Here is a 21,513-nt window from a genome sequence, read left to right as displayed (position 1 = left end):
AGTGTGATTACTCAATCCACTGTCAACAATCCTTGAAAGAACAAAGGGAAGAGGAGGTGCTACAGTATTGGAGGAGAGAAAATGTGTAGCCCAGTGCCTGGCACATAGTAGGCACTTCATTAATGCTTGTTGACTTACTGACAAATGTTGTTGAGAGAAGAGAATGAAGCCTACAAACTTGAGAGGCCAGAGAGCTTGAACCTGATTAGGACTAAGTGGCCTCTGAGATCCATTCCCATTATCAAATTCTACGATGTTATTATGTGATTCCTGGCAAAATTTGGAACGAAGGAATGGATATTGAACATCAGAAAAGGAAGAAGCGATCATTCAGAGCCAGCAGGGCTTTTTCAAGAGCAGGCCCTGTCAGACTAACTTCATTTCCTTTTTCCCAGAGTTACTAGACTTTTAAAAGAGGCAGTAAGATCAGTGCAATTCAAGCATTTTTCCATCTTTAAATATTTTATTTGATATATTTTGGCATCATCTGCATTGTTCAGTTATTTCCATTTCCCCACCCACAGAGCCATCCCTTATAACAAGAAAAAGGAAGAAAAAAATGTTCAATAAAACCGACAAATGTATCTACTATGGCTGATGTATGCAGTGTTCCACACCCATAGGCCCCCACTTCCGCAAAGAAGGACATAAGGTCCCTTCTGTATCTTTTCTTTGGGGCCAAGCTTGGTCATTACAATTCCATAGCACTCAGTTTTGTTTGTTTTGTCATAGTTCTTTTGTTTCATGTTGTTGTGGTCTACTTGTCCCTCATTGTCTACTTTTTTTCCTGGCTTTGGTTATTTCCCTTTGCATCAGTTCATATAAATTTTTTCCATGCTTCTTTGTATTCATCATATCCATCCCTCCTTAAAACATACAGTGATATCCCATTACATTCACATGCCACAACTTGTTTAGCCATTTCTCCAGCCAATAAACATTAACTTGGTTTCCAGTTCTTTTCTATCACAAAACGTTCCACAAGATTGGTTAAGTGCATTCTCTGTTCAAATTTTATGCTAGGTGCCAAGGATACAAAGACAAAAATTAAACAGTCTTCATCCTCAAGAAGCTTGCTTGCTGTTTTTAAAATTAGAGTTAATTTTTTTTAATGAACAGAAATCTATTTTCTCTCCCATCCTATTGGACAAAAAGAAAAAAACAAATTCCTTGTAACAAATATGAACGGTCAAGTAAAATAAATTCCTTCCTTGGCCATATCCAAAGAATATGTCTCATTCTGCCCCTTGAGGGGTTCTGCCCCCTTCCTGCTGAGAAGTACGTGGGCATGCTAGAGCCAGGGACCATCGCTGAGGAGGCCAGAGTTCTCTCAGCTTTCTGAGCTGTTTGTTGTTATATTGTTATGGCATAAATTGTTCTCCTGGTTCTGCTGTCTTCATTCTTCCTCTGTTTATATGAGTCTTTGGAAATGTTTCTCTTTACAATATTGCTATCATAGTATGAATTGTTCTCTTGGTTCTGTCCTCTTCATTCTTCCTCTGTTTATATGAGTCTTTAGAAATGTTTCTCTTTACAATATTGCCGTCATAGTATGAATTGTTCTCCTGGTTCTGCTGTCTTCATTCTTCATCAGTTTACAAAAGTCTTCAAAGATTTTTTTTTTAATATTGATGCCGTAGTATAGATTGTTCTGGTTCTGCTTCCATCAGTGTGTTTCCATGTCTCCTTGAGCTCCTCAATTTCCTCAATTTTTTTTTTTTTTTACAGCATGGGAGTACTATGTCACATTCGTATCTCACAATTTATTTAACCATTTCTCAACTGGCAGACAGTTCTCAAGGGGACAAACCCAGGGCATCTATAACCACATGAGAAAAATGTTCCAAATCATTAATGTAAGGTTCATGTCACACCCATCAGATTGGCAGAGATAACTGAAAGCAAAGAAAATGACAAACGTGGGAGGGGCTGTGGGAAAACAGGTACATTTTTGGTAGAGCTGTAAATGTGTCCAACCACTCTGGAAAGCAATTTGGAATTATATACAAAATGTTATGCCCTTTGACCCAGCTGTATGACTGCTAGGCAGGAGTATACTCCAAAGACATCGAAGAAAGAGGGAAAAAATTCTTTTTGTACAAAAATATTCATAGTAGCTCTTTTTGTGATGGCGAAAACCTGAAACAGGAAGGGGCTTGCTTTCTACTTGGGAGTCAGGGTGGGAAATGTGCATCTATAAGTAAATACAAGGTAATGGGGGAAGGGATGGGAATTGGAGTGGGAGGACCTCTGAACACTGTCTCAATCAGCAAAGACCTTGTGTAGGATGTGGCACCTGAGCTGAGGAGCCAGGGGTTTCCTTTTTCCATTTCCATTTTTTGTTGTATATTCTCCATGCCTAGTACAGTTCCTGGCAGGCACAATGGTTAACAAATGCTTGTTGAATTGGTTTGAACTGAACAGGCAGAACTGATGAGGGAGAGAACCCTGCAGTTCTGTGCAGACCTGTGGGGAAAAGAGGAGTGTCTGAGAAGTGATGAAGTGTTAAAGTTTCTTGCTGGTGGTCATCTGGTTAGTAAGTAGTGGAGGAAGGGCTTGGAACCCCACTCCTCCCCCAGGCTAACTCTTTTTTCAGAGTGCTGCTAGGTTTTGTAAGCATCACTCTTTGGTGATTCAAAAACCAAGAGGGTTCATGGGCCTCCAAAATGTCTTAGAAAAAAGCCTTGATTGTCAGCTCTGCTTTCCCTTCATCTCTCTTTCTGATGATTCAGAGAGCTGGGGTTAGTTATGGTAAAAGTTTCCGGAGATCCAAATGGTGGCTCCTGACTCCCCCACTCACCCTCTGAAAAGGAGGAAGAACGCCTAGCCACATATTTCCAACCCTCTGTCTGTTTCCTAGAGTTCCATGTGACCCATGTCTCTGCACAGACATGTTGGTTAACAACAGCTGTTGAAAGAGGCAGACGGCGTTCATTGGATGAGCTCCAACTTGGGCAATTACTCCAGACCCACCTAAGCTTCCCCTGGGATTATCGATTAGATATGGGAGGCTTCGGACGCCCCCCCCCATCTGTCACCTGTTGCCCTGTCAAACACACGTCACATTCCACCCCAGAGGCAACTGGCTGCCCTTTAATGATGAGCAGGCAGGCTGTCCCCTTTATCCTTCTCAAATGATGGGAACCCCCTGCTGCCGATTTCAATCTGTTCCTGGGAGTGTCCTGAGGGTCTCTGATGCCTTCCTGAGCTGACCTGCTGAGCTCTGGGAGACATTCATTATCCTTCCCTGATTTGCAAACAGCCCAAATTTAAAGCCACAAACACAATTAATCCTTTAGGATGGGAGAAGGTTGACCCTTTAATAGAAATTCCCTCTCCCTTCCCCTCTCCCTCCCCCTCTCCCTCCCCCCCAACCCCACACAGACACACATAGGGCAGGGCCAGGAGTGACTTTTATAAATAAGTGATGAGGCTCATAAAATTCCCAGTTACAAAGAACCCAGGGACCTCTCTGGTTTTCATCAGATCTGTTCTTGTAAAACTGCCAAGACGCTTCCTTGATGCTGAGTGAGAAATGCTTGTAGATTCTGACTGCTTCATAGGCAGTCCTTCATATTTCTAGATATGAACAGAGGCCACGTCCAGCTCTGGCCTTCTGTATTTTAGCATTCTGGCTCCTAGGGTCCCTTCTGGGTTTGATATTCTGTTACAGTACTCCAGGGTCCAAGAGCCCTTCCAACCCTGATGTTCTAGGTTCTAGCATTCCCTGTGCTAACGCCCCTTCCAGCTCCAACCTCCTATATTCTAAGGCCCCTTCCTGGTGCTAACATTCTGTGTTCTAAGGTCCCTCATAACTAACATTCTGTGTTCCCGGGTCCCTTCCAGCTCTTCCATTCTATGTTCTAAGGTCCTTTCCATCTCTGACAGTGTTAGACATGTATTCTTATCTCTTCCCTCCTGTTCAGGAATGACAATTGGGAAGACTATTATCTGCAGCAAAGCCTAGGGGATGGAGAGCTGGCCTGTCAGCTATGTGGCACTGCTTCAACTCCTTCCTCTGACATACACTAGTTGTGTGACCCTGGGAAAGTCACTTAACCTCTGTAAGTCTCAGAGGAGGTGCCAACATCAATTGGTAGAGGGGTTTCCTCATCTGGGATTTCCCTAAATCAATGAAATCACAGCATCAGTCCCTCTCCCTGTGCCTAAATTATGTACAATCCTCTCCATTGTCCTTGGGCCAGTCATGTGGACAGAATGAGAGCCAAGAAACAGCTGGATGGCCGGAGTCACTGGTCAGTGGCCTCAGCATCCTGGCAGAGCCAGGGAAAGACCACCAGGGTATTGAATAGACCCTCAGAGAAGGATTTGAGGGAATTACATGGAATGAAAAGGCATGGAGCTGTTTTAATCTATATCTATGAGGGAAAGACCAAAAACCATCACCACCAACAATGATAGAAATAATAATAATAGTAACTTTGATATAGCACCTACTGTGTGCCAGGCACCGTGCTAAGAGCCTTTACATGTGGCATGTGGCATGTGGTGCCTCCCTTACAGTATCATCCTGAGGCTCCAAAGAGATAATACTCAGGGTGTCCCAAAACTCTTAGCACGGCTGTAGTCTATTGAAGCTTAAAATGACCCTGAGGCTTTTGGGACATTCTGTATTGTCGAGAGCTTTGTAGACTTTAAAACCCCCTCTAAACCTCAGCTCATAGGAACACAGACTTAGGGCCGGGAAGGGAATTTGGAGGTCACTGAGTCTCCAATGTCTCTCCCAGCTTTGGGATTCTGTCACCCTACATACAGAGTAACGTGTGAGTAGGTACAGGGAGAAACATAGTGGTGATGATAATAATGATGATAGCTAACATCTGTTAAGCCCCTACTATGTGCCAGGAACTGTGCTAAGTGCTTTACAATTATTTTATAATCATGTGACCCTTAGAACAATTCTGGGAGGGTAGGGGCTGTTATTATTCCCATTTTACAAATGAGGAAACCAAGGCAGAGAGCGCTTGCCCAGCTAGGAAATCGCTGAGTCTGGATTTGAACTCAGGGCTTCCTGACTCTGGGAACTCTAACCACTGTGCAAACTAGCTAATACATAATAAGAGTTCTCATTTCTATGGCCCTTTGAACTCTGCACAGCCTTTCACATGTATTATCTCTTTCGATCCCAGGAAGGAGACTCTGGAGCTAGAATTATCAGTGTGTTTTGTCTCAGAGAGGTTAAGATACTCGCCCCCAGCCACACAGCTAGCTAGTATCAGAGGCAGGATTCAAACCCAGATCTTCTTGACTCCGGATCCAGGCCTCTCACACCCAAGCCATGCTGACAGAGGACCAGACCTCAGGAAGATTATGTAGCACAGAACACAGAACAGGTGGATAGGATATGAAATACACCAACAAGCATGTGTAAGGGACACACAAACCACATGCTACCCATGGCCCAGGGAATGAAAAACCTTTTCCAACAGCGGGAGAGGAATGAAGGAAGTCTTCCTGGAGGAGACAGCATTTGAGCTAGGCTTTGAAAGTTGGAGAGGCATTGCACCAAGGAAAGAAAGGCCTTCCAGATGTGGGGAAGAGCACAAAGGAAGGAAATACCTGGCGATATCCGCATGGGCAATGGGAAGACTGATGACTCACCTCTCTCCTTACAAAGAAAAAATTGTGCAATTGAGAAATGCTTTGAAGGCATTTGGGGGAAGCCAGCTGTTGAAAGGGATGAAAAGCTGGGCCTGGAGTCAGGAAAGTCTGGGTTCCAATCTGGTCTCTGACACTTACTTGCTATGTGACCCTGGGCAAGTCACTTTACCCTGTTTGCCTCAGTTTCCTCACTTGTCAAATGTATAATACTAGCCCCTACCTCCCAGGTTTGTTATGAGAATCCAATGGGCTCTATTTGTAAAAGCACTTAGCACAGCGACTGGTACACGAAAGGGCTTGGTAAAAGTTCTTACTCGTGTTATTGTCTCCATGTTGCAGATTTAGAAAATGAGGTTCAGAAAGATTAAGTCACTTCATGGTTACACAAGCTTGTGGAGTCATGAGTTTTCTTGGCAAAGGTACTGGAGCGGTTTGCCATTTTCTTCTTCAGTTCATTTTACAGATGAGGAAACTGAGGCAGACAGGGTAAAGTGACTTGCCCAGGGTCACACAGCCAGTAAGTGTCAGACATTGGATTTGAACACAGGTAGATGAGTCTTCCTGATTCCACGCCCAGTGCCCTATTCACTGCACCACCTAGTCTAATGCAGGATTTGAACCCAAGGTCTTTTTGGTACCAAGTCCAGCATTCTATCCACTTTGCTAGACAGCTATCCTGGTCATCTGGTCCAACATTTACCTGAACAGGATGTTACCATGACATTGCTAGGAGGATTGGGAAGTTCCCATTTTGGGGTCTTTGTACAGACTGGCCCCTACGATGCTCTTGGAAGTCCTTTCTGTCCAGGGTGTCTTCACAGTCGAGCTATGAAGCTTAAACCTGGGCTAAGACTGTGGGGACACCTTATGCTACATTAGCCTGGGGGGGGGCCCTTCCCAGTAGCCCATGGGTGAGGCACTCTACGTGTCATCACGCCCATGTTTTTACAGATGAGAACGGTTCTGACCCATGGTCCCAAAGCTAGGAGGTGAGATCTGAACCTAGAGCTCACCTGATTCTAAGTGAATCTCACGGCAGGTAAGAAATATTTGGTGAATTCCCAGCCTGTGTTGAGCATGTGGTTACTTAGCCCAGGGGTGTCAGACTCAAAGAGAAATGAGAGTCACCATGCCGTGCCCAGTGATCTCTGTCAGCCACACACTGACTTAGCACACCACCTGTGTGTGTAGAAATGTATACATGCATATGTTTACATACATACACATACATTATTTTTATTAGTACATTAACACATTAAAATCAGGAACTGTAATCTGTTTTGGGCTGCACTTGGGAGTGTTGTGGACCCCATTTGGCCCATAGGCAGGCAGTGTGTTCAGCCCCTCTGATCTGGCCTAGCTTTGAAAATTTCTAATACTGAATAGAGGATACAGCTTGGAGACCAGAAGATCTGGGTTCAAATCCCATCTCAGATGCTTACTAGCAAATAATGTCAGCTGAGCCATTTAACCTCTGTGTACCTCAGTTTACTCAACTGTAAAATGGAGGTGATAATGGCATGTACCTCTCAGGGTTTTGGGGAGGTTCAAGTGAGATATTTGTAAAATGTTTGGCACATTGCCTGCCACATAGTAGGCATTTAAACAATGCTTGTTCCCTTACCTTTTCCCCCCATAAGTATATGCAACATAAAAATAAAGTGAATTGTACAAATATAGTGTGGGCAATTAGGGGGTGCCATAATGCATAGAGTACCAGGCCTGGAGTCAGGGAGACTTCTCTTCATGAGTTCAAATCTAGCCTCAGACACTTACTAGCTGTGTGACCCTGGGTAAGTCACTTAACCTCTGTTTGCTTCCGTTTCCTCATCTGTAAAATGATCTGGAGAAGGAAATGGCAAAACACTGTTCTGTCTTTGTCAAGAAAACCCCAAATAGGTTCATGGAGAGTTGGACACAACTGAACAGCAACAACAACCACAAATATAGTACAGAGGAGCTAAATACAAGGTCATTTGGGAGGGAGGGAGGGCACTGGCAGTTGGGGTATCAGGAAAAGCTTCATGCCTCTGCATGGTGGTGCTGGGTCTTAAAGAGAGGTGCTAAGAAGTATAGTCAGTAATAGTTAATAAACACTTATTCCTGCCTACTATGTACCAGGCACTGTGCTAAGTGCTGGCAGAGGTAAGGAAAGAGTGCGTTCTAGGCATGAGGGACAACCAGTGCAAAGGTATGGAGGTGGGAGGTGATGTCCTACGTAAGGAACAGAGAGAATTTGGCTAGTTCAGAGTTCAGGAGAGTTCATGAGCATGGGAAGACTGACTAGGAGGGGCAGCTGGGTGGCACAGTGGAGTCTGGAGGACCTGACTTCAAATCCAGCCTCAGACACTTACTAGCTATGTGACCTTGGGCAAGTCGCTTAACCCTGATTGCCTCAAGGAAAAAAAAAGAATGGGAACAGGTTGTGTAAGATTGCAAAAGCTAAGCAGACACATTCCCATTTTATTCTAGAGCAAATAGGAAGTCACTTGGCTTGATGGAGTAGGTGGGTCAGGTGACTGGATCTGTACCTGAGGAAAATCGTGTTGGCAAGTTGAATTATTTTTCACAGGGACAGAAAGACTGGAAGGTCCCTGAAGGGAGCCACTGGTTCCTTTTCTGTTTTTGTATCCCTAGCACCTAGCCCAGTGCCTGGCACATGGTATGCCCTTAATAAATGCTTGTTGTTTGATGGCTGGCCTTCAAATACACAAAGAGGAGGTCCTGTAATGGTTGTGAAATCGAACTCATTGATGACATCCCCGGTGCCCCCTGGCTGGGGGAGGGACATGTCCCCTCCTCATCACCCACCCTATTAATATGAACGACTCATTTTTAGAAAGACTTTTAGGCTGGCATTCCTCACAAAGCCCTGGGGAGTAGGTAGTTCTAGGCTTGTTATTCCCAAACTGATGCCAAGGAAACCAAGGCCCCCTGTGGCCAGCCCACAATCTCGCAGCTCTTAAGTACTGGGGATAGGGGTCACCCCAGGCTTCTCCTAAGTGCATCTCCCAGCCCGGTCCCTTAAACAGCCTCTTATGAGATCTTGTCCTTGCTCTGAGAGGCGAGAACAGATCTGAAATCTCCCTGAGGGGAGGAGTCCCAGGCTGTGGGGGTCTAGATATGCTGATGTCACCCAGTGCAGTTCCCTCATGGCCCTTCAGGAACATCTAGGAACCCAGTCAGCTTCCCGATGGGGAAGGCGGCAGGCTCAGCACTTTCCCAGGGCAGCTGAGAATGGCCAGCGGAGGAGGGGGAGGAGGAGGGGGATGTGGGGGGGAGCCACAAGCCAGGACAGGAGCGGGCCGGGGATTAATGGTGAGCCAGGAAAAAACCACACCCTCACTGCAGGCCCTGCTCCGGAACCACCTAAAGGGAGGGTAAGGAAGGGAATTTGTGTTCCTTAGGCACATTTCTCTTTTGAATAGATGCACCCAGCCAGCCAAGCAACTGGTACAAGAGATCCTCCACTTGTCGAAATCTCTGCTCCTCCCTGAACCTTGATTCCGGCTCTGTAAAATGAGGAATTTAGACTTCTCTCTAAGGTCCCTCCCAGCTCTGCCATTCTGTGCTCTAAGACCCCTCCCAGCTCTGACATTCTGTGTTCTAAGACCCCTCCCAGCTCTGCCATCCTGGTTCTAAGGGCCTTCTCAGCTCTGACATCCTGTGTTCTAAGGTCCCTCTCAGCTCTGACGTTCTGGGTTCTAAGGATCTGTCCAGCTCTGACATCCAGTGTTCTAAGGCACCTCCCCCCCCCCCATCCTAAGTTAGTGATAGAAGCATCACCTAGCCTTGCTGCTGCCCATTATGGCCAACCAAGAACTTCAGAGAGCCAGACCCAGGCCTGTGTGATACGGTTACCCTGACCTGGCATTCCGAGACCCGAGTTCTTCTTTGTTGTATGACCTTGGACAACAGTATATCAGCTGCTGTGCCTATATAGTTTCAGGGCCTACAGAGGATCTCATGCCAGTGACCTCATCTGACCCCCACCAACAACCCAGTAAGTGAGGCACTGTACGTATTATACCCATTTTACAGATGAAGGAATCAAGATTCCAAAATGTCAACGGGGAGGGGGGTGGGCAGCTAGGTGGCACAGTGAGTAGAGCACCGGCCCTGGAGTCAGGAGGACCTGAGTTCAAATCTGGCCTCAGATACTTGACACATTTGCTAGCTGTGTGACCTTGGGCAAGTCGCTTAACCCCAATTGCCCTGCCTTTCCCCCTGCAAAAAAAAAAAAGACAAAAATGCCAAGGGCCCCTCCTGTTGTCATCAAGCAGCGGTGGATGTGATCCCAAGTGTCTCCAGGCTTGGTGCTCTTTGAATCGTTACCCCATGCTCCTTCTGTGCAAGTAACTTGCCTTCCTCTGGGCCTCCATTTTCCCCTCTATAAAATGAGTATATTGGTTACTGGATGGGCCATAAGACCCCTTCTATCTCCAAATTCTGCGATGTAATTCAGAGAGCATTTGGCCCTCCATTCAAAGGTCAGGCATGCCCAGCCTGGGCTTGAGTGGCCCCCACTGCATTCTTAGTTGGCTGCGCTTGAGGATGTCACCCTGATCAGGTGACCAATCTCTTGAGGTGGCATCTAGGAGAGAGAGATCTTTGGCCCAGGAGGTCCTGGTCCATACTCTTGTTACTTCCTCACTAGGGAGCTTTGGGGAAGTCACTCCCTATATCTGTCCCTCAGTCATGGATAGAATGCATCCTGGGGCCATAAAGCTTTATGTAAAACCTGTCTGTCTTGCCCATCATAGGCTCATATCTTTGGAGCTAGAAAGGAGCTCAGAGGTCATCTAGTCCAACTGAGGCATAGATCGACAAAGTGATTTGTTCAGTATCCATAGGTAGAAAACATCAGAGCTGAGATCTGAAACCGGGGCCTCTGACTCCTACCTAATGCAGTGGGTTTTTTTTTTGCTGTATTGGGAGGCCTCCAAATGAACAGGCCATTGCCAGGTCAGCACGGACAGTTCACAAACAGAGGAACCTCGACTTTTTCTGCCTTCTCTTTGCCTTTCCTCTGCCCATCCCCAATCCTGGGTGGATCCACTTTTTCTGAAGTCCTGGTCATGTAGCACCCAGCTAGGACAGGCTCAGGGAAATGATCTCTGTGTGTGAATCATCCCCACTGTGGGCACCTGCCCTGACCCTAGGTTGTTTTCAAGACCAACTTGCTTTGAATGTTCCCAGTGGTGAGCTTAGACATCTTTGGCCAATCTGGCTCCAAATGGCTATGGAGAAATGAGCAAGGGGGCCCTGGGATTTGTTTCTATGTGTCTTTATATGGTAACCCTCTTCCTGACCCCGCCCCCCAACCATAAAAAATGGTGTACAGATTTGAGAGTATTTGTGCTGGTAGCCAGTTTGGGCATTTATTTTACTTGTCTATACATACATATTTTTTAAAACAAGGCTTTTCCCTCACCCAGTGGAGCAAAGGTAGGTGGTAAGAGGAAGGGAAAGAAGGATAGGGTAGGAGAAAAAGAAGGAAAAAGAAAATAAAGAAAGAAGAGAATTATTTAAGAATTTTTTTTAAATGAAAAGAGAACAAGAGGAAGGCCAGGAAGAAGCACAGACAAGTAGGACAGCTTTGAAAGCTACAGCTTGAACTAATAGGAATAAAAAGAAAAGTTCTGCAGTTTTATATATAATCCTCTATCCTCTTTTTTTTCCTGTTGTACTCTGTATATAGATATGCCCTATTAATTTGATTGTACTTAATCAGAATCAAAATAAACTTCAAAAAAATTTTTTACAAGAGTCTCTGTGCTTGGTTGGGGTGCGAGTAATCCCTGTATAAATTGAGTTTTTGATATACTAAAGTTGGTGCTTAAAGAGACTTGTTTGCCAGGCCATCTGTGTGAGGGAGATGTCTGGGCAAGCAGGCTGTGGAGCTCCAGAATCCTGGGAGGAAAAGATGAGGAAGGAAAAGGTAGACACTTTGTAAAGAAACTAGATCCAGACATCATGGGGAGATGATTCAGGCTGTAAGGAGCAGCTACCATCAAAGGCTTGAAAGAAGCCGGAGAGTAGCAGAGAATGGGAATGATTCTGAGCCTCAGTGTCCTAATCCGTAAAATGGAGGTGTTGGACAAGATGGTGCCTTAAAGTCCTTTTCAGCTCTGGCATTCTAATTTTTAACATTCTATTGTTTAAGGACCCTTCCAGCTGCAACTTCCTATCTAGTTTGGGGTGCCAGGCTGTCTGCCTTAGAATATAGTATAAGAAAAGGTCTGTAGATCTATAGGATACAGCCACCTTTTTAGAGCCTGGGCAACTGGACTGTGAAAACAGGAGTTAAGGGCAGGAACAAGTGGGTGGATCCCAAGCCAAGACTGGGAGGACCTGGCTTCCTCAGCATGAAAGCGAGGTTGATGAGAAATCTTACTGTGGCTTGGACTGGGTTTAGAAGTAAGGGTGGGACCCCTGGAATCTGGCCCAAATGAATGAGCCCAAAACTCTGGGGACAATAGAGAGTTAACCCCTCAAGCCTCCAATCTTTCTCCCTCAAATCCATTCTGACATTCTGTCACAATAATTGTCCTAAAGCATATTACTGACCAGGTTGCTTCCTGGCTCAAGAAATTTCAATGACTCCCTATTGTCTATAGGGTTAAGTTCAAATTCCTTAAGTGCCTACTATGTGTCAGGCAGTGTGCTAAGTGCTGGGGATAACAACAGAGACAAAAACTGTCCCTGTCCTCAAGGAGCTTAGAATCTAATGGGGGAGACAAGATGCAAATCTATACAGAGCAAACTAGAGATAGGATAAATTGGAAGTAATTAAGAGATGGAAGACATTGGAATGAAGAGGGGTTGGGGAAGGCTTCCTGTAGATGGTGGGATTTTAGCTGGGAGTCAGTAGTTAGAGTAGAGGAGGGAGAGAGTTCAGGCATGTGGGACTGCCCGAGAGAAGGCCCAGAGCCAAGGGCTGCAGTGGCTTATTCATGGAATGGCCAGGAGGCCAGGGTCACTTCATTGAAGGGTATGGTGAGGGAGTAAGGTGTAATAAGACTGGAAAGGTAGGAGGTGGGGGCTAGGTTAGGAAGGGCTCTGAGAAAAGGCATCTGGATGGCAGCTGGTAGAGCAGTGAGTCAGGAGGACCTGAGTTCAAATCCAACCTCACACACTTGACACTTATACTAGCTGTGTGACCTTGGGCAAGTCACTTAACCCCAATTGCCCTGCCTTCCAACCTCCAAAAAAAGAAAAGGCATCTCTTGCTCTAGACTTTCTCTCTTCCTAGACTATAAGCTGAAGGCAGAGATTGTGCCATATTTTTCCTTGTATTACCTCTGGCTTTGTATATAGTAGGCCCTTCATAAATGGTTGCTGGATTGAATTAATAGCAATAGCTGTCATGAATAAGGAGCTTTTATGTTTCTCCAGAGCAATTTCCACACATTATCTTGTCGGATCTTCACAACAGCCAGGTGCTTCGAGGCAAGGATATCATCTTCATTTTACAGAAGGAAACAAAGGCCCAGAGAGGGGAATTGATTTCCCCAAGGTCACCCAGCTTGTGAAAGGCAGGAGCCAGATTTGAACCCAGGCTTCCCATCCCCACCCCATAGTGTATTGTCTCAGACTTCTCAGGCCACATGTTAATGGAATCTTCTCATTTGTCTTTCCACAGGAAAAAGTACACACTGACCTTCTCTGCATTCCCACTGCCCCCTCTGCCAAAGCCTCTTGTTCCAGGCCCTGGTCAATATGATATTGTGAACTATGAAGGCCCCTCCAAGCATTACATCTCCAGTGCCACGTTTGTGTCCAACACGAGTCGGTGGTCAGTGAACACGGGCAAGAATAGTCTTCCGGGGCCAAGTAAGATAATTGGCAATATTGTTTTTAATCCATTATTTCTAAATAGAGTAATTGAGGACTGTCGGCCTTCTCATTTTTCAACTACACGAGCATGGGAGAGCCATGTTTTCATTGTTGGGCCCCCTTGCTCAGCAGATGTAGATGGTGACCCTTCCACATCCCTGTGGGGAACAGTCTTCATAAGTTGTGGCCAAAAGAAATTTTTCCCTTGGTGGTGTCAACCTTCTGGTCATGAGCCTCTCTTTTCTTAGCTAAATTCCAGGTAATCTGGCTCCTCTTTACACCTATACTTTCTCACCTCCTTGCCTTTGCTCATGCTGTTCCATATGCCTAGAATGCCTTCCCTCGCCCTTGGATGAACTTGTTGAACTGTCTTGTTGAAGTCTTATCTACCCTTCCCCCCTCCCCCCAGACAATCCTCCTCCTCTCTCTCCCATTGAGAAAGCAAGAAAAACAAAACCTCGGTCACAAATATAGTTGAACAGAACGAATTCTTGCATTGGCTGCGTCCAAAGACAAAATGCGCTCTCAGCCAAGGCAGAGTCCATCACTAGGTCAGCATTCCAGCAAAGCCTTTCCTTCTGTCTGGGACATGCCCCTTCAAGCTGTATGACCTTGGGCCAGTCTTGGGCCTTATTGATCCTCAACTTCCTCCCCTGTAAAAATGGGCAATGCGATGCTATGGCTGAGAATGCACATTTATACTGTGACTCAAGGTTTGCAAAGTATGTGCACACATCCTCTTGTGGGGTCCTTGGAGCCAGTAGGTGGGGCAGGTGCTCTTATACCCCTTTGATAGCTGGGGAAACTGAGGCTTGGGTAGCTTTAGGAAGTGGGGGTTCAAGTTTCTATTGCACTTATGTTTGCAAAGCACTTTTTGTCTCTTGCCTTATCTGATCCTCACTACAACCCTGGGGGACTATGATTGCCCCATTTTACAGATGAGAAACAAAGGTCACACAGAGACCGAGTATCTGAGAAGTCAGGCCTTCCTGACCACAAATGCAGTATGAACAGCTAGCATTACGCGAGTGCGCACGCGCACGCGCGCGCACACACACGTCTGCACGTGTGTGTGTGTGTGTGTGTGTGTGTGTGTATTAAGGTTTGAAAAGTGCTTTATGAATGTAATCTCATTTGATACTCAGAACAGCCCTGGTAGGTAGGTGCTCTTATTGTCCCCAGTTTACAGATAGGGAAACTGAGGCACAGCAAGGTTAAGTGACTTTTCTAGGGACTAGCTGGGAAGTGTGTGAGGCCACTGTGCCAACTTCTCCACCTTCCTCATGAGGGTTAAGTGAGGATTAAATCAGATAACACGTGTGAGGTGTTTTATATAAACTCAGCATTATATAAACATAAGTGGTTATTTTTGTTATTATTGTCCTCTAACCTCCACTGAAGTGGAGAATAACAATGGTGGTGATGATGATGAGGGGATGATGATGATGATGCCCCCTTGCTGTGTGGCAGCGACCCAGTTCCCAAAGGCCAGGCCTAGGAACACAAGCTCCAGTGGAGCCTACAAAGATAGAGGAGCTGTGCATAGGATGGACAATGAACATCATAGGACTCAGGCAAAGATTTGTTTTGGCCACAACAAGTGATGAAGCCATCTGCTAAGGCATGGAGGGCTGATGACTGAGGCTGGTGGAGACCACAAGCACCCACATCTGGGAGGATGATGACCTTTGAAGTTGGTGTACATGAAACAAGTGATGGTGGCTAAACAGAGAACCGAGGGAAGCCCGCAGTTCACCCTCTATGGCCTGATCAATGGATGGCATGAGATATAGGAGAAAAAGCACCAGATTTGGAGCAAAAAGACCGAGGGGTCTGATCTCTCTATATTAGGAAGGCAGAATTTATGATTTCAAAGAGAATCTCATATGTGCCTAAAAGGTCCGGAACCGCAGGATATAAGGAATTCTCTAGGCAGAAGGCAGGAGAACTAAAGCATGTATTTACACTCCACAGTAACAATCCCACAAACCAGCGTCCCCATTTTGATATTTTCATCAAAAGCTTCCAGGCCCAATAAGTCCGCCTCACAAGAGTAACCAGGAGGCCACAGAGAAGCGAGATGGTATAAGGCAAAATCGTGTACATGCTTCCCCTCTACGGTAAGAAGATTACCCACTAGCCTCTAGTCAGCTCTGCTACCGGCAGCTCAGCTTCGGCTGTAGGTGTCTGGCTCCAACCGGAAAAGGAAAGGAGGATCTTCAAGCTGTCCTCTCCCCTCTTATAGAGTTTTTGACATCATCAAGCGCCGCCTGAACGACCAGGGCCGATTGGTTCTTGACTTGGCCCCTCCCCCAGCGTAGACCACATTAACACACCTCCCCTCAGCCAGCGCCACGACTCATCACACAGGAAGCTCTGGTCCTGCCCCGGAAGAGCAAGCCCCAGCGTCCAGGGAAGCTCAACGAGGCAAGCTGAGTCATTCAAAGAAAACAAAGTCCATTCTGGCTACACTCTCCTACCTATCCCTGGCCTCAGTTTACTCCTCTGAATTCAATTCAGAACATCTATGAAACTCCTATTGTGTGTAAGGTACTAGATACAAAGACAAAAATAAATTGAGAATAGGGTTGGGGGTGTGGTGGTGTGTGGCAAGAGTTAGTCCTTGCCCTCAGGACACCTGCATTCTAACACACATACACATATTGGGGGGGGGGAGAGAGAAGGGAGGGTGGAGAGGGGGAGAGAGGGAGAGAGAGAAAAAGAGAGAGAGAGAGAGAGAGAGAGAGAGGGAGGGAGGGAGGGAGGGAGGGAAGGAGTTCACGAGGGAGAGAGAGAGAGAAAGAAATAACAGGATAATTTGGGGAAGGAGGGAGCACTAGCCTTTAGGGAGATCAGTTTCCAGTTGAGGTGGCAAGTAGCTTAAAAGCTCCGGGAGGAAGCGGTGGAGACAGTGAGGGAGGAGGGCATTTCAGCTATGAGGAAACAGCCAGCGGAAGAGCTCAGAAGCCCAGGGGTGAATCCCCAATTGAAGGGACCAGCCCCATAGACAACGCAGACAGCATGAATGGGATAGAATTTACCTGAGCTTTGAAAATGGTGGGGCTGGAATGGAGGATCACTGAGGGCCCTGGCAACTCTAAAAGCCCAGGATCCTGTGATCTTCACATGCTGCTATCTAAATGATGGCTCGATCCCCTAGGTCTCATGGATGAGCTCTTCCATAGTCACTTGTCTAAGCCTAGACATAGGAAAATCTTCCCTGGGGTCATGGGGCCATGTTGTAACTTCATCTCTATGTGTTTGACTTGAAGTCCACACAGTGAGCTCCCACATCCAGAATTCCCTCTCAGTCAAGGGAACCTGCTCAGGGCCCACATGTGGACTTGATTATGACAGGATCCCTAACATCGGAAGCATACATGGCTTCCCTCATTGGCTCAGGGAGTAGATAGGATCCATTTCCAGAAGGGTGTTTCCCATGGTTACCTGGGAGCTAGACCTGGAGTCAGAAATATCTGAGTTCAAATCCAGCTTTATATACTTAATATCTGTGTGACCCTGGGCAAGTCACTTAACTGCTGTCTGCCTCAGTTTTCCCATCTGTAAAATGGGGATATTACTAGCAGCCACCTCCCAAGGTTGTTGTGAGGATAAAATCAGATAATATTTACATATTCTATGATAATATAGTCTATATAATATATATATTCTATATTAATATTCTATAATAAATATATAATATAATAAAATTAATAAAATAATACAAACACAATAGTATAATAAGTAATATATATTATATTAATGCTAGCTATCATTGTTTTTATTATTATCACCTTCAGTCAAAAGCAAGTCTTCAGATTCCCTTCCTTCCTTCTCCTCCCCACCGCCCCTCCCCGGCCTCCTTGTCTTTGCGGTGAGGTTTGCTGGCAGAAGTTCAGCCCCAAACGACCAACGAACATGGGGCTGAGTGGAATGGGTCATAGCTCTTCCATGGCCCTGCTAAGCAGCCTCAGGAATTTAGGGAGTTAAGTGAGAAGCAATCTCATGTGATTACTACAACTACCCTGTGAGGGATGCAGGGTGGGCATTGTCATCTGTGTTTCACTGATAAAGATGCCCACGCTCTGAGAAGAAAAGAGACTTGCTTGAGGTCACGGAGCTAGTAAATACAGAGCTGGAGGCTTGAACCTAAGTCCCAGGACTGAATTAATAAGATTTAGCCCTAATACCGGAAAAAAAAAAACTATTTAAAAGAAAGATACAGTGGCAGAAAGGGACCTTGAAGATGGTCTTGTCCAAGACTTCTTAACTTGGAGTCCTTGGACTTTGAAGGGGTTAATCATATAACAAGATGGTGACAAGTGGTCTGAAGCTGGAAATAACTGGAAATAGGTCTGAAAGGAAAGAAAGTTCTAATTCAGTAAAACAAGAGATGATCCGGGTCTGGGGAGAGATTTTGGTGGTCCATGCACATGAATGGGGGAAAAAGTGACACCTTTATTTTCATTTACTTCTAGATGAAATAGAGCATTTCTTTCAGTTATTTAAAACCCTTATTCTGAGGAGAGGTCCATAGCCTTTGCCAGATGCCCAGAAGAATCTGAAACCCCTGATGCAATCTAACCCCTTCAATCCACACATGGGGAGACTGAGGGCCGCTAAAGGCTTATGTGATTTGGCCAAGTTCATACAGAGAGTGATTAGTAGACCCAGAGCATAAAGCCGGGTCTTCTGACTTCCCAGTCCCCGACCTTTTTCTGCTACTCCAAGGTATCCCTACATCCCCATATTTCCCCCCTTTCGAAAGAACAGTCCCTTAGCTCTTAGGCTGAGCCACAAATGGTACCACCAAGCTATTCTGCATTGACTCAAAGAACCTGGGCTCCACTACAGTCTGCTGCTTCCTCTGGAGGGATTACCTCCCCAGTCAGGAGACAATGAGGTGCCTGGAGCTGGGAGTGGTGGCTTAGTAGGAGCCAGATTTGAATCTCTAAAAAGCGCATCTGTTTACTTCTCTAGGTACTTACAATCCCGAATTCCCTGGAAAACAGTCCTTCATCTACAACAGTGACAAGAAATGGATCCCTGTTTTATAATGGAGTCTGAGTCTTCCAATTATTTCCGCTGAAACTGGTCTGTGAAACTCATTAAAAGTCACATTTCTTTTGTTCATGGGCATCCACTGACTTGTACAGGAGCTGTGGGGCTCCGGACTTGTAGATATGTTGCCAGAGGTGTGGTGGTCTAGATAACCCCGAACGAGGTGGGAGCTGAGCAAAGCTTCCATCCAAAAATGGGGGTGTGGAGGGGAGTAATGCAAAGAGCATCTCTAAGGCAGCTCCCTCCTGCTGGTGACCCTCTGTGTCCCTTGTCATCTCTTTTAGCCATCCAGCCCCCTCTCCCATGGTGCCTAGGGGAGATCTGAGAAGTACTTCACTCTCAGATGCCACATGGCTATCAACATGTTGACAGAGCAAGTAGTCCAGATCTTGTGGCAAGAGCAACTAGATGACTGGATAGTCATCCCAAAAAGTAACTCCAGGAGGCTTGGGGCTCCTGATTACAGAAGTTTTGTGTGTATCCCCCACCCCCACCCCACCCCATGCTCTAAGACTTGGAGAAATGAGACATGGAGAGCCAGACCAGAGCCCACCAGCGCTGACGACAGTGTCTGAGAGTGTGGCCCTGGCTGCTTCCAAGATCCTCCAGGGGATAGAGTTATCTTCCAAGCCCAGGAGCAGCCTTGAGAAATCTACCAAGGATCCATGAAAATGGCCATCTCTTGGGCCAAAGACAAAGATTTTCCAGCCCCTTTGCTCCGTACTCGAAGTCTACAAGTAATTAACATGAAATAGTTACTAGGACTGCTTATTACCCTTTCCCGTCCCTATCCCCCATGATAGTAATGATTAGATTTTAATTCAGGAAACCAAACAGGCCTCAACATTAACACCTTCTCCCTCCCCCGCAACACACCCTTGAGAAGCTTATTCTAAGCTAACCCAGAATTAATGCCTTATAGTACAACTCTCTTGTGACCTCTGACCGTACCCAGGAATTACTGTCCTGGCCCTCTCTGACCTGGTCCCTTAATCTTCAAAAGATGTCTGGGAACTCTAGGATCCAAGTCCAGACTGATTTAGCATCCTCTTAAGGTTCATGTTTTTGCACAATCCTTAAAGTCCCCCACCCCAAGTGTGTGTGTGTGTGTGTGTGTGTGTGTGTGTGTGTGTGTGTGTGTGTGTAAGGGGAGGAGGATTGCAGGATGGGCAGGTTGTGTTCCACTTGCCTAGGAAAGCTAAACTTTATACTGGATAGGAAGCAAATGGAGCCAGGGCACTCTTTGAGGTAGAGATGTTGCTCATTTTCTCTCTCTCTCTCTCTCTCTCTCTCTCTCTCTCTCTCTCTCTCTCTCTCTCTCCTTTCCTTTCCTTTCCTTTCCTTCCTTCCTTGACACTAACCCATAATTCTGCCTAGTCCTAGTCCTGCTCCACTAATCCCAGCATGTCCCTAGTTGCTTCTTTTCTCTCTTTTGCTTTTTTTTAGATAACCTATATTTTGAGTATTCATAGAGGAAACAGCACCGTGGGACAGATGGCAGTGGGGATGGGAGGGGAAGAAGGGAAATCTGTAATGGGTGCAATTTAGGTGCTTAGCAGAGTACCTAATTAAACACAATTGTTTATTCTCTCACATGTTGGCCTTGTATGAATGTAGAGTTCATAGAAAAAACCTGAAGAACAGTTGGATTTTAAATCCAGAAACACTTTTGGTTTCCCTCTTTGGGGTTTTGGGCAACAGTCTTCCCCATAAAAGCAGGGGTTGGGCCAGTACGTAGACTCATAAAATAGGAGAGCTGTGGGAGACCTTCCTAGAATTTGGAGCTGGGAGGGACACTGACTTCAGAGCTGGAAGTGATCTTAGAACATAGAATGTCAGTGTTGGAAGGGGCCTTAGAACTTAGAACATTAAGACTATAGAATTCTAGTGCTGGGAAGGACCTTAGAATATAGAATACCAGTGGAAGGAGCATTAGAATATAGACTATCAGAACCGAATGGGCCCATAAAAATAAAGACTATAAGAATGGGCAATAACCCTAGAAAATAGAATGTCAGAGCTAGAAGGAGCCTCAGTACACAGAATAGTGGAAGATAGAATTCCAGAACTGGATGGGACTTTAGAACATAGAATGTCAGAGATAGAGGACTCTTAGAACTAAGAATATTGGAACTGGGAAGGCCCTTAAAACAAAGAATATTAGAACTGGGAGGGACCGTAGATCATTCATTAGAGCTGAGAGGAGATTTAGAACACCGAATGTTAGAACTGGAAAGAATCTCTAGAACATAGAATGGTATCCTAGGAAAGACTAGAATTCCTCTAGCCCAGCAGTTCTTAACATGGGCCAGTTTGTTAACCTTATTTTATTTTTACATTTTCTAAATTCAATTTTATTTGATTTTCAGTTCTGAATTCTTTCTGGCCCCTACCCCTTTCCCCTCCTTCCCCAATGAGAAAGCAAGAATGAAACTCATGTATGGTCAAGCAACACAGATTCCTGTGAGTCCATGAATGTAAACTTTTTTTTTGATAACTATTTCAATTTAATTGCTTTCCTTTGTAATCCTATATATTTGATGAATTTAAAAACATTCCAAAAAAAGTCTGTAGGCTTCACTAGACTGCCAAAGTGTATCATGATACACAAAAAGGTGAAGAAACCCTGATCTTGTCCAATAACTCCCTATTTTAACCGAGGAGTAACCTAAGGCTCAGAGAAGGGCAAGTGACTTCCCCAAGGCTACATGGATGGTTCATTGTAGAGCTGAATCTATGCACCAAGTCCCTTGAGTATCCTTCCCATTATATCAGACTGCCAAGATGATGACTCTGTGTGTGTGCACATGCGTGTGTGTGTGTGTATGTGTGTGTGTGTGACAGTGTGTGTGTGTGTGCGCGCACCCGTGCACACGTGCAAGCAAGCATGTGCGTGTTGTAGGGAGAGCCTAAGCTTTAGCTAAAGGTTGGAGGGGATTACTTCTAACGTTTCTTCCACTGAATAAAATCCTGCGGTTTTAGAGGTTCTAG

General features: G+C 45.6%; 1 protein-coding gene across 1 annotated transcript in view; it reads left to right on the top strand.

Annotated features, from left to right (window-relative positions):
* STPG1 (sperm tail PG-rich repeat containing 1) overlaps positions 1-18,518 on the top strand; it is a 78,846-nt gene extending 60,328 nt beyond the window's left edge. Inside the window, exons 7-8 of the mRNA XM_036747785.1 lie at positions 13,268-13,458; positions 18,442-18,518. Of these exons, the coding sequence (XP_036603680.1) occupies positions 13,268-13,458; positions 18,442-18,518 (268 nt within the window). The remainder of the gene's footprint in view (positions 1-13,267; positions 13,459-18,441) is intronic.
* Positions 18,519-21,513: the final 2,995 nt, after the last annotated feature.

This window comes from Trichosurus vulpecula, chromosome 2 (genome assembly GCF_011100635.1).
Source record: "Trichosurus vulpecula isolate mTriVul1 chromosome 2, mTriVul1.pri, whole genome shotgun sequence".
Classification (NCBI taxonomy): domain Eukaryota; kingdom Metazoa; phylum Chordata; class Mammalia; order Diprotodontia; family Phalangeridae; genus Trichosurus; species Trichosurus vulpecula.
The sequence above is the reverse complement of the archived record's forward strand: the minus strand, read 5'-3'. Positions and strand labels throughout refer to the sequence as shown.